Source organism: Spizellomyces punctatus (genome assembly GCF_000182565.1).
Source record: "Spizellomyces punctatus DAOM BR117 chromosome Unknown supercont1.16, whole genome shotgun sequence".
Taxonomy (NCBI): Eukaryota; Fungi; Chytridiomycota; class Chytridiomycetes; order Spizellomycetales; family Spizellomycetaceae; genus Spizellomyces; species Spizellomyces punctatus.
Window position 1 is genome coordinate 247,926 of NW_015971552.1, and position 12,141 is coordinate 260,066.

Below are 12,141 nucleotides of genomic sequence, written 5' to 3' on the forward strand. Positions count from 1 at the left end.
CCAACCCTTTAACCCTCGACAGAGCGGTATAAGCCTGCCCAGACGCAAAAGCCGCCTCCAAATCCACTTCAACCCGATCCAACGTCATTCCCTGACTTTTATGCACCGTCAATGCCCACGCCAATTTCAGCGGTATTTGTCTCCGAACCAAGATCCCACGACCCGGTCCAAGCGACATTTCAAACCGATGGAACCCAACACAAAAGATTTTTCGATCTGCAGCGAATTGGACAAGGGGGAGGGATACGTGGGTACCGAGGACGGGATCTAACGCTGTCTTGTAGCCCACAACATGTCCTCTTGCGCCATTGACGAGACCTTGATCGACAGACATGTTTCGGAGGAGGACGACTTGGGCACCCGGTTTAAGATGCAAGGTCCTAGGAGCCGCAAAGGCATTAAAATGCAAATCAATGACTTCTTGAAATTCCGGTACAAGTCTCATGGTATCTCGTCCCGCTTCAAAACTATCATTGGCCGTAAAGGTCGTCATGGCTTCTGGTAACCGATGCAACGCCAAATGATTATACTGTTGCGCGACCCGATTGTACCCTGTAATCAACGTCGGTTCCAGTACATCCTCATCTTCCCATGTCCGCCCAACACACCCTTGTAAAGCCTTTTGAACAAACTCATCATAAACCCCCCGCCGAACTCTGCTCAAGACTTCCACAAACACTTGATCCGTCTGCCTAAATATTTGCGACAACTCCACCATTCGCATCCCGCGTTTCACCAAAGCATGCCACGCCCGTGACTCAAACACGTATCTAGCCTCGCTACCCACACATACTGGCGGCAATTGCCAAAAATCCCCACAAAGCACCACCTGCATCCCACCAAATGGCTTGTCATACACTTTTCGAATCACCCGTGACACATGGTCGAGCATGTCAAATAAGAGTGGATCCACCATACTCGCTTCATCAATCACGAGGATATCGGTTTCTTCGTAGGGTTTGCGTCGGAGAGTGGAGCGCTGCACATGGTGGGTTAGACTCGTTATACTTGATGTCGTTGAACCAATGTGTGACATGAATGAGTGGAGTGTTTGTCCGTTCAACTAGAATACAATATTTTCAATATTTCCATTTCTTGTACATTGTGACCTTTGGACACACTTACATTCGCAGCAGCAATCCCCGTCGGACTCTACAAACCCAAAAAATCAATAAAACACGCACCAAAACAAACAACACAATTCATTTTCCTCACCGTAACAGCAACCCGCTTCCCACCCTCTCGTACCCTCCCAACAAACTCATTCAAAACAGCCGTCTTACCCGTCCCCGCCTTCCCCGTAAAAAACACATTAGCTCCACTCGACAAGAGTTGAACCAGTTTTTCTTGGGAGGCTGATAGACGGGGTGTTGTTGTTGGGGTTAGGTAGGGGGTTTCGGTGTCGGCGAGGGCGAGGACGGTGGAGAGGTGCCGGAGGGAATGTCGGAGGGAATGGTGGAGGGGTCGTCGGCGATAGAGGATACAAAGGGGCATCTAGGTAAATGTCAAAATGTGCGAGTTGGGTTTTTGCGAGTACTTGCGCGTATATCAGTTTGACATGTGTCCAAGCCACGTACGCGTCCGAACATTTTGTGAGTCAACCGATCATTCGCTTCCCATTAATTTATGTTTTGCAAAAAAAAAAAAGGTATTAAAGCTACCTAGATGGATAGCGTGAGGTGAAAAGACTGAATGTGGGTGAAATAGAGATGCTTAATGGGTGAGATGTTGAAATGTTGGAGTAGTGGTACCAATCCATACGACAAACAGCCTTTTGTGTATCTTGGAAGACATTTTGATGGATAACCAAGAGACAGCATAACGCAAGTCAAACTTCTGCCCATTTTTAAAAACTCAATGATATACATTAAAACACATTCACAAAAACATCACAAAAAAAACCTTCCAAAATGTATTCACATGACTACCCCAACCTCGGCACAGCCTTAATAACACCCGTCCGATTCAACCTATCCAACAACACAAACAACTTTTCCGCTTCCCGTTCCCTCTCTTCCTCACTCATAGCCTTCCACTCTTCATCCGCCTTCTGCGCACTGAATTCACCTGTAATGGGGTCAATATCTTCTGTTGGTGCTGGTCCACCACTAGGAAGGAGACCACGGTTATAGAGAAAGCCCGCGGCGGGGCCGTATCCAATGTAGGAGACGAGGGTTTCGGCTTTATCAAGACAATTAAAAGAATGTGGGTTGGGAATGGAAATAAAGAGATACGTACGTGATTCATTGGAGAGTATAAAAAAGAGTTCAGAGACGGCTTGTCGGAGGTTTGGATATGTGATGGATGTCATGTACCGTATTAATCGAGCCGTCAATGTCGTCCCTTTATCCAACGGCTGACTTCGATCTCTATAAACCAAGAAGCATTAGGACATACCTAAAACACACACATATTGTAACGCTACTCACATATCATTTGGCATGATCCAGTCTCTCATGACAGCTCTCGCATGCACATCCCCTCTAGCAACTCCCACCAAAACCAACACCAAAGGCGAACACGATTCATCCAATAACACGCCACCTACGCGTACCTCCTCCTCGGCATCCTCGCCATGAACACCTACAGTCTCTTCCAAGATATCCACAAACTTTCGCAAGAGTGTGTAATCGTCATTCGGAAACCAAATGTCGTGGTGTGTAGGGAAATGCAATAACGTGTGAATGGCGTGTGAGATGGGTGGTGAGAGTGGCGGTGTTGGAAGGGGGTATGATCGGAGGAGATCCAAAATGGGTGGCACGAGTCTGTTTTGGTTTCTTGAGATGAAATGTTACAACCTTTTTCAGCATATAATAAACGCACCCTGTACAATCAGTCTCTTCATCCGAAATATTAAAAACAAGCTTTAAAATCTCGTTCAACACCATCAATTCCATCCCCTCCACAGGTGCTTTGACGAGTCTCTCGAGTCTCTGTTTCCAATTAGTCCCAATTCGCAAAAAAATATAAAAGCGTTTGTTGTTTACCTCGGTCAATATACCAACAATCCCGTTCTTTAGTACCGTCTGCACAACTTGACGTTCAACAGTCGCCAAAAACAGAATCCGAAATATGAGAAACGTGGGTTCAGATGCTAAACCCCCATCCTACACACACCCATTAAACTTCATTCATCCAAAAACCAAAAAATCGAAACACAACATACCTTTATAATCTCTACACACTTTTCCACACCACCTAGTTCCCATACTACACCCCTCGCAGCAGGATAATGCAACAAGACATTACAAAGACATTTAAGTCCCTCTGTTGTGTGTGGCGTCGGTTGATACGCATTTGACCCGAGTCCCGCATGCAATACCAACAATTTTGTGCCCTATGTATTTAAATTAGATACGATACGTATATTGGGCACGACCGATACGTACCTCAACGGAATAGAGTGCATCGCATCCAACGGATTCACGTAGTAGGATACGCAACACGCTTAATACGTGGGTAAAGACTAGTGGACATGTCAATCCATGTTTTAACGTTATATAGTTGGTGGTGATTGTATTTTACCATCTTGGCTCCATGTGCCGCTCTCGTCGCGTAGACCTTGAACGATACGATCAACGTAAGCGGTTTTCTCAGCGACGGTGATTGCGGGTGTGAAGCATGTGGTCTGGGCGTGGGTTTTGAGAAAGGTTTGGAGGGTAGAGAGAAGGGTTGGGTCTGTGAAGGATGATGGGAGGGGAGGGAGGGACGTCATGTTTTGAATCTGTGGGATGGTCAGTGTGGTGGTTGATGCAAGCAAAAGTGTTCCAACGCGTGAGCAGTGTCACGTGAGTATGCTTGGTAAGCAGCTGCGATCAACTTTGGGTGGAATGACACGAGTCTGCAGTTGTGCAGTGTTTGTCCAGGGAAGGGAACCTCCGGAGGGACTTAATCAAAGGAACAAAGGATCAAGGGACGGCAAGGTCGGGGCGAGACGTTCAGGAAGAAGGGAACGAAACCACAAGGGTAATGCCAGACGCACGCCGAGACGCTGCCTGGCCAGTCAACAGTCAGCCCTTGAAAACAAAAAAAAAAAACTGCATTCGTCACAGTGCACCCACCAAAACTCGAACTTGTCAATTGTTCAAAAGTCGCACACGTGTCATCACACGACAGCCCAATTTGATACAACTTTCACATGTCTAGATCTTCAAAAAGGTCACGTTCTCCTTGGTGTAACATGATTCCAAATATAGCATAATTGGCAGTTATTGAGCGTATTTAATGGGTCTGGTGGAGGAGAAGGGTTGGATTTCCCCCCACCTTGGTTTTGTGTACGCCTTGCTCATCGCCATCTTGGTTCTCGCCCCCGTCCATCTGCACATTTGCAAAGCTATGCCGTCCTTTACTACTGAGCAGGTTGCCTCCCACAACACTGAAAAGGACATTTGGGTACTGCACACCATCCGCTACACTTGAGCGCGCTGACTTGAAGCTAAACACATACCTCTAGATCATTGTCCACGGAAAAGTGTACGATGTGACATCCTTTCTAAACGACCACCCAGGAGGCAAAAAGATTTTGCTAAAGGTGGCCGGAACGGATGCGTCCAAGCAGTTTGACAACTTTCACAACAAGTCTGTTTTGGACAAGTATGGACCTAAATTGTACAAGGGCGATATTGGAGGTGCTGTTGAGGAGGTCAAGGGCGAGGCTGAGAGTGTAGAGTTGACTGGGTTGGAGGAGGGTGAGGCCTTTGGTGATTTGATTCCTTTTGGCGATCCTTACTGGTACCAGGTAAATTGAATGTAGGAATGTGCATCGTTCGTATTGGGATATTGATGTTTTTTGTCGTTTAGGACTGGTATTCTCCTTACTACAATGAAAGTCACCGTCGTCTACGTGCGACTGTGCGCGCCTTTGTGGAAAAGGAGATTATGCCTTTCTGCCATGAATGGGATGAGGCAAAACAGATTCCCAAGGAACTGTTTATCAAGGCTGCTAACGCGGGCATCCTTGGCGCCATTGTCGGACACCCATGGCCTACAAAGTACGTTGAGAGAGGTCCCATTGCTGGTATCAAACCTGAAGGTGAGCCAATAAAAGGAGAATTTGACGCGCAATCTCCGCTGACTCGACATGACAGACTTTGACGCGTTCCACGAGTTTATTGTTTGTGATGAGCTTTCCCGCTGTGGATCTGGAGGTGTCCTTTGGGGTTTGATTGGTGGTTTGGGTATCGGACTCCCACCCGTCATCCAATTCGGAACGGACTACCTCAAGGACAAGGTTGTCAAGGATTGCCTTGCTGGGCGCAAGAACATTTGCTTGGCCATTACCGAACCCGCTGCTGGGTCTGATGTGGCTAATTTGACCACTACCGCAAAGAAGACTGCTGATGGAAAGCACTACATTGTAAGTGCGACGCAAAGGTGGTTTCAACCCAATGCCGCCGCTAATGTATCGTCATTTTGTTGACAGCTCAATGGTGAGAAAAAATGGATCACCAACGGTGTCTTTGCAGACTACTTTACTGTTGCTTGGTAAGTTGCATCAAATACAGCCAACACCGCAGCTGTCTCGACCACTATCTCTAACCAGGATGCCCCTATTATTAGCCGTACTGGCGGTCCGGGAATGAATGGCGTGTCTCTGCTGCTCGTAGAGCGTGACATGCCAGGTGTGACTACCCGTCACATGCCATGCATGGGTGTCTGGGCGTCCGGAACGACCTATATCACCTTTGAAGATGTCAAGGTTCCCGTGGAGAACTTGATTGGCCGGGAGAACAAGGGATTCAAGGTAAGCCCTGAGATCTCAACGTTCAATGGGAGCCGGACCACCAACATGAAAACATTGCTAGTGCATCATGTTCAACTTTAATCACGAGCGTATGGGTATTTGCATCCAAGCCAACCGGTTCGCCCGTGTCTGCGTTGAAGAGTCCATGCGTTACGCGTAAGTGCGCAAATGATATTAGATTCAATGTCTGATCTTATTTGACACTTTTGTCATTCCTCCAGTCACAAACGCAAGACCTTTGGCAAAAAGCTCATTGACCACCCCGTCATCCGTAATAAGCTGGGTCACATGGTCCGCAAGGTCGAAGCGACCCACGCGTGGATGGAATCCTTGATCTTCCAAACAACGACCATGCCCCAAGAGCTTCAGATGCTCAAACTCGGAGGACCGATTGCATTGCTCAAAGTCCAAGCTACCCAGACTATGGAATACTGTGCTCGTGAAGCTGCCCAAATCTTTGGTGGGTTGTCGTATAGCCGTGGTGGACAGGGAGAGAAAGTGGAACGGTTGTACCGTGAAGTCCGGGGTAAGTCACTCGAGTTGACATTAAAGTGAATCCATTGTTTGATGCGTTGTTATTTTCTTTAGCGTATGCCATTCCTGGTGGGTCTGAGGAAATTATGATTGACTTGGGTATTCGACAGTCGGTCAAAGTTGCCCAATTGAGTGGTGCCAAGTTGTAGATGGGATTACTACTCTATTTACATTGTGTGCAAGGTTTGGAAATATATAAGAGGGCCACGTCCCCAAATCACGTTAGATAACATTAGTGCAGTTTGGTTTTTGGAGTGTAGCTGGGGCGGGTTGTTGATTGGGATGTCGAGGTTATGGTGAGCTGCGTTTATAACATTGCACACGCCACTTCCAGTTGTGGATGGTGTTTGCCATGCCTTGTGGTTTTGGTGCAGTAAATTGCATCCATGAGACTTGAGTTCTATCGTCACGTTAGGGCCCTGGCACTTGGCACTTGCTAATCTTGTACCTGCTTTGGCGACGCCATCAACACCAATCTCTCCACTAACAGGACCAAACACACAGAGACACAAAAAAAAAATGCAACAATAGAAGAAATATTATCTAGCGGCAGTAATATAAAATATTCATAAAACCCCCTCATCAATTCACTCGCTCCAACCACTTTCCAGCCCCCCACGTAACCCACCAAGCACACTCCAAAACCCCCCACCCAACAACGCACTCCCCAACCAAACTCACAATCCCCCTCCTCCACCCCACAAACCCCAAAAAAACTTCAACAGGCCAACAACACAAACTCGTTAACAACCCTGCCCCAATCCTCCCCACCGCAGACCGCCAATACCGTCTCAACACTGTCCTTCGTAATTGTAACACAACTTCTTTGGCGTCATCACCATAGTACATGGCATCTGACATCCATGACTGCGTTGGTTTATCTAGGTGGATTGTATCCGGGTGGGTGGGCGTTGGTGGTGTGAGACGGGTTTGAAAGTAGCTTTGAAGGGTTTGTCTCAATATGTGGAGTATGAGGGATGGGAAGAGCGTCGTGTGGGTGTATGGATTGAGGGGATATGTCAACATATAGGAAATACTACAACAAATACCAGTTAGTATCCAATACACGATTTTATTTAAAGTTTTTTGCGTACCATGTATTCAACTTTTCTAGCAAACCAGACTGTTTCAGAGTAGGAAATCGGGGGAGGAGGTACGTTTCTTGGACAAGTTCAAGTAGGTATTCGGTTAGGAGAAGGGATGTTTGGTGGGTTGTTGCTTTTGGGAGGGATGTAAATCCTATACGGGACGTGGGATTATATCTTGCCACAGAAAAGGGGTAGGAGAGCATGTAGTTTGACGTTAGGGCTGTCAGGAAAGGATGGGGTTATAAACAAAATGTCAAGCATGGTAAACGAAAAAAACCGTGAACGTACTTAGACAATTCAATGTCATCCCCAACCTATTCTCCAAAGCCTCCCTCCTCAACATTCCCCGTCGAACATCAACAACATGTCCCTCCACCGACGACAAAATCTCATCCTGAGCCCTCGTTAACCGGCCGGATAGTACATTCCGTTTCCGTCCCATTCGACGAAAATCCTCTCGTTGTGTCTCCATTGATGTACTGTTTTCGGCTGCTGGTGCAATATACGTTGTTGCGACTTGGTGGCAGACTGTTCCGCCGAGGGTGTGCATGGCTGTTGGGGGAATGCCGAGGACAAGTGTCCAGGTTGATAAGCCCATAATGATTTTTTGGTGAGAGGTTTGTATGAGGTTTGTTGGTGTAGGTAATGAGGTAGTTGGTGAGGAGGAGTTTTTTGTAAGAGATTGTGGTGGGGATGAGGTACGAGGTTCAAAATAAAGAAACTAGATGGCTTTTTTGATGCGAGTAGCGGGTTTGGTGTTATCAAGATGACAAAGAGGATAACAACAAAAACACAAGAGGAAGACTAAATAATCGTCCCCAACAAAAGATTGACAGGGTTGAGAAGGAGGGGGTGGGAGCTTTCTACCCGGGCTTAAAAACGTTGTCGTTTTCCTCCTTGGCCCAATGGCAGCTCCATGCAAAAAGCAATGGCTCGGCACCTCCAACGTCCGCTCAGCTTTCTTGGAGCAATGGGTCATCATGATGACAATTGAAACGCTGTCAGGATGTGACTCATTTGCTATGGCAACATGTGAACCGCAGTCACATGATAAATTGTGCTTAGTAGTGCTGCGCACGGGTTTTGTAGCCCTTGCAAATACGGTTCTTGTCGTTTAGCTTTGCTCTTGCGTTGTTTTTGCCTCATGTCATTGAAGAACCGTGCCGGCGGTGCTGTCAGCCCGGCGATGGATGTAAATGGGTCACCAACATCTGCTGAGATACCCCTACTACCTAGAACTGGACGGCCGAGTCGCGGGCGTACTGAAAAGACGGAAAAGAGCCAACCGCGCTGGTTGACACTAGAGTTTTTATTGTATTATGTGGTGATTGCGGTGGGGTTACCGGCATTGTTTATCTGTGCATGGGGATTTAGCAGTGGTAGGTGGGGCATAAAAGGCGTTATGGTTTCTGGACATGAATTTGAATTTAAACGCGTTATGTCGTAACTTTAGCAAACCACATCAATTACTACCAATATTCACGAAAACTTGGCAAAGGCTGGTTACTCGGTCGCAGAGTCGATAATAGCGATGCTCAGTATGCATCTTTCCGCAACAATATTCCCCTCCTTTCCTACGTCCTTGTAGGCCACATTCTCCTGTCAAACGTCGTTCAACGTCAAATCCCTTCCCTCCGACCGCTATTCTCCCTCATCTTTTCCCTCATCTTCCTATCTGTCATTCATGGTAGTTCGGTCATCAAAATCCTAGTCCTTGCAGCTGTCAACTACGCGGTGGCGAAATATGTGGGAGGTCGATTGGGAGTGGCATTATCGTGGATATGGAGTTTAGGGGTGTTGTTTGCAAATAATGCGTATGATGGGTATAAATTTGCGAGTTTAAGTCAGGATTTGGCGTGGTTGGTGAGTTTTGTCTGGCTGTTCTCGCTGATTTGGTGCAATTGCTGCCGAGGGTGACTCTAATTTCTCGGTTAAGGACAAGTACAAAGGGATCAACATGCGATGGTGGATCACGTTCAATTTCACAACTTTGAGAATGATATCGTTTGCTATGGACTATTACTGGCAGACGAACGGAGGACGTGATAAGAGCAAATACGAAGTATGCAAACAAGTAGGGATATCCAGTCGCGCTGCGGAGTGGTACTAATGACAGTCAAGCAGACACACCGGCAAACCTGCAGCGAATGTTCCTCTGCCACCCATCCCGGTGAACAATGCTCCAAATCCCGCATCGAAACTCCTCTCTCAGCGTCATCCTACAACCTCCTCAACTACTACACCTACCTTCTCTACGTTCCCCTCTATCTCGCCGGTCCCATCATCACATTCAACGACTTTACAGCCCAACTTCGACATCCACCCAAATCGATAACAATGAAAAGCACGCTTTTGTATGCTGTTAGATGGATTTTGGTTGTCTTGTGCATGGAGTGGATTCTACACACGATTTATGTGGTCGCCATCAAGGACACCAAGGCGTGGGGTGGGTTTACGCCCTTTCAGATGAGCATGGTGGGCTATTTCAATCTCAAATTGATTTGGTTAAAGGTGGGTACCATATTTTAGAGTTTGGTGTGTGGGAGTTTGCTCACTGTTTTTATGTACGACAGTTGCTGATTATTTGGAGATACTTTCGATTATGGGTATGTCATTTAGCTCGAGCTTTGGTAGGCGTTAGATGGGACAACTAATTACTTGCAAACAGGCCATGGCTGACCGTATTGAGACAACGGAAAATATGACACGGTGCATGAGTGACAATTACTCTGCGATTGAGTTTTGGCGGTCTTGGCATCGATCCTTTAATCGGTGGCTTGTCCGGTAAGCGCATGCATTGCCAGATTTTGGGGTCCAAGCACAGTGCTAATACCATTTTGGGACAGTTATGTTTATATTCCCTTGGGCGGCCAACGCTACTATGCCCTCAACATCTTCCCCACCTTCACCTTTGTGGCGGTCTGGCACGACATTTCACTCAAACTCTTGACTTGGGGTTGGCTCGTCGCCATCTTTATCCTCCCCGAACTCGCTCTCCGCAAATCCTTTGCCACACCGCAATTCAGAGCAAAACTCGGCGGCTGGTACCGCATGCTCAAAGGCATTGCAGCCGTCTTGAACATTTGGCTGATGATGATTGCGAATCTGGTCGGCTTTGCTGTGGGAGTAGATGGCGTACGCGAAATGATGCGTCAAATTATTTTTGGAGAGGGTGGGACTGTGTTTTTGGTGTGCTCTTTTGTAGCTGTTTTTGCTGCTGTACAACTTATGTTTGAGTTGAGGGAGGAGGAGAAGAGACGGGGGTGGAAGAAGTAAGAGAGAGATCTTGGGTCTGGCAGATACCCCCCCCCCCATAGATAGGTCTTTGTATGTGTATGCAAATTACCACACAAGTACAATATCTATATTCATGCTCAGAGGACTAGAGTGATTTAGAATACGAACCATGGTTTTCCACCGCCTGGTCATCATACCTGCGGATCTGTACCAGCGATCTGGAACCCCTGTCACATTACAAGCTTTTTGACAATTTTCAAGTTGCAGGGTTATTCCAGGCTTTTGAAGATTACGTCTTGAGGATTTGAAGCCACGATCATTTTTCGAATTACTTTGCAGCGGAGATCAGATCGCGCTTAACGTCAGCAGCGCGTCCCAACTGTCGGATTTTTTCAGGATGCGAGCTTTTGTTTTCAAACAATAGGTTGTTTTTCCCATGATTGCGCATCCGTAAACAATCCGTCTAGATCATACGCCTCACACAAGTGTTGGCGTGGTGGGTGTTGGATCGTTTTGCAAGGCGGGTTTGTAGCATTCCAGTACGCAAAGCACCTTACATTGCATCAAAAAAAAAACAATGTCAGACGGATCACGCAATCCATATCCACAGCGACCAAAACTTCCCAACCTCAATGTCAGCTCAACACCCTCCAGCGTGCCAACCACGCCCACCTATACTATCCAAACCGACAAACCCACCCCACTCGTTGATTCCGCTATAGATCCGTATACCCCACGCACGGCCCAATCGTTCAGTTTCCCCCTCCCAGATACACCAAGTACAAAACGCAGTTCAGTACAATACAGCTACGGTAACTCCCGTCGTCACACTCTGTTGGCTCGTGTACGTCCCCAAGCGACTCCCACCCCGCATTCGCAAACCATACTCGAGTTTCCCACACATCATGACAGACAAACCCTACACACTCTCCTCACAAAACTACCGACCCTTCATCGTGTATCCGATACATCCTATAAAGCAACATACACTCCGCCGCCTTTATGTGAATCACCACTTTCCGCACGTACACCAGAGGAGGCAATGGATATGGTCGTCGCAGGGTTTGGCGCAGAGGAGGGATACGGATTTGTAGTGGATCTTGCTACCGAAGGGACGGTGCGATGTGTGGAGGAAGGGGTTTGGGCTGTGCCCTTTGAAGACGGTGTTAAAAGTGTACTGGGAAATGTCGTAGAGTGAAAATAGAAGGGATGTCAAGGATGCGTTTGTGTTTAATTATTTGTATTTTTTACAATACATCTTTGGTAGAGGAGTGTATATCCCTTATTTTTGTTACATACCCTATCCTTTCAACCAGAATTCCAACAGAAGACGTTCCTGTGAACTTATGCCGCATTGATTACAGGAATTCTCTCAAACAACATCCTTTAGGCGCAAATATATATATATATGTACAAGGCTTGCTGTCTAGTGTGAGGTCTGATGTTGACTGGATGGTCGACTCACGTTCAAAGCCCTGTGTATTGCTGATGACAATACATTGCCATGGTATATTAGCTAATAATGCAATCCTCACCAAT

The 12,141-nt window shown here is 47.0% G+C and overlaps 5 protein-coding genes across 6 annotated transcripts; 3 read left to right on the forward strand and 2 right to left on the reverse strand.

Annotated features, from left to right (window-relative positions):
• Positions 1 to 1,839: 1,839 nt before the first annotated feature.
• SPPG_07521 (uncharacterized protein) lies at positions 1,840 to 3,729 on the reverse strand. Its single transcript, XM_016755685.1, has 8 exons — positions 3,526 to 3,729; positions 3,390 to 3,466; positions 3,167 to 3,337; positions 2,988 to 3,107; positions 2,824 to 2,933; positions 2,430 to 2,765; positions 2,239 to 2,369; positions 1,840 to 2,181 (listed from the first exon to the last, which is right to left on the reverse strand). The coding sequence occupies exons 1-8, from the start codon at positions 3,713 to 3,715 to the stop codon at positions 1,925 to 1,927; spliced, it is 1,392 nt and encodes a 463-aa protein (XP_016605168.1). The 5' UTR covers positions 3,716 to 3,729; the 3' UTR covers positions 1,840 to 1,924.
• A 509-nt stretch (positions 3,730 to 4,238) lies between these two features.
• Positions 4,239 to 6,668, forward strand: SPPG_07522 (uncharacterized protein). The gene is made up of 9 exons (XM_016755686.1): positions 4,239 to 4,392; positions 4,454 to 4,738; positions 4,801 to 5,032; positions 5,088 to 5,356; positions 5,423 to 5,484; positions 5,560 to 5,743; positions 5,805 to 5,899; positions 5,965 to 6,269; positions 6,332 to 6,668. The coding sequence occupies exons 1-9, from the start codon at positions 4,336 to 4,338 to the stop codon at positions 6,424 to 6,426; spliced, it is 1,584 nt and encodes a 527-aa protein (XP_016605169.1). The 5' UTR covers positions 4,239 to 4,335; the 3' UTR covers positions 6,427 to 6,668.
• Positions 6,669 to 6,797: 129 nt separating this feature from the next.
• Positions 6,798 to 8,323, reverse strand: SPPG_07523 (uncharacterized protein). The gene is made up of 3 exons (XM_016755687.1): positions 7,654 to 8,323; positions 7,372 to 7,585; positions 6,798 to 7,313 (listed from the first exon to the last, which is right to left on the reverse strand). The coding sequence occupies exons 1-3, from the start codon at positions 7,961 to 7,963 to the stop codon at positions 6,860 to 6,862; spliced, it is 978 nt and encodes a 325-aa protein (XP_016605170.1). The 5' UTR covers positions 7,964 to 8,323; the 3' UTR covers positions 6,798 to 6,859.
• A 143-nt stretch (positions 8,324 to 8,466) lies between these two features.
• On the forward strand, positions 8,467 to 10,813 carry SPPG_07524. Of its 2 annotated transcripts, none has more exons than XM_016755689.1 (7): positions 8,467 to 8,744; positions 8,819 to 9,228; positions 9,302 to 9,427; positions 9,487 to 9,876; positions 9,939 to 9,971; positions 10,034 to 10,149; positions 10,212 to 10,813. In XM_016755689.1, exons 1-7 carry the CDS (start codon positions 8,510 to 8,512, stop codon positions 10,639 to 10,641), a joined length of 1,740 nt encoding a protein of 579 aa, XP_016605172.1. In that variant the 5' UTR covers positions 8,467 to 8,509; the 3' UTR covers positions 10,642 to 10,813. The 2 variants fall into 2 exon arrangements, with proteins under 2 accessions (XP_016605172.1, XP_016605171.1); XM_016755688.1 differs by having other exon boundaries at positions 9,490 to 9,876.
• A 194-nt stretch (positions 10,814 to 11,007) lies between these two features.
• Positions 11,008 to 11,873, forward strand: SPPG_07525 (uncharacterized protein). Its single transcript, XM_016755690.1, has one exon. The coding sequence runs from the start codon at positions 11,180 to 11,182 to the stop codon at positions 11,798 to 11,800; it is 621 nt and encodes a 206-aa protein (XP_016605173.1). The 5' UTR covers positions 11,008 to 11,179; the 3' UTR covers positions 11,801 to 11,873.
• Positions 11,874 to 12,141: the final 268 nt, after the last annotated feature.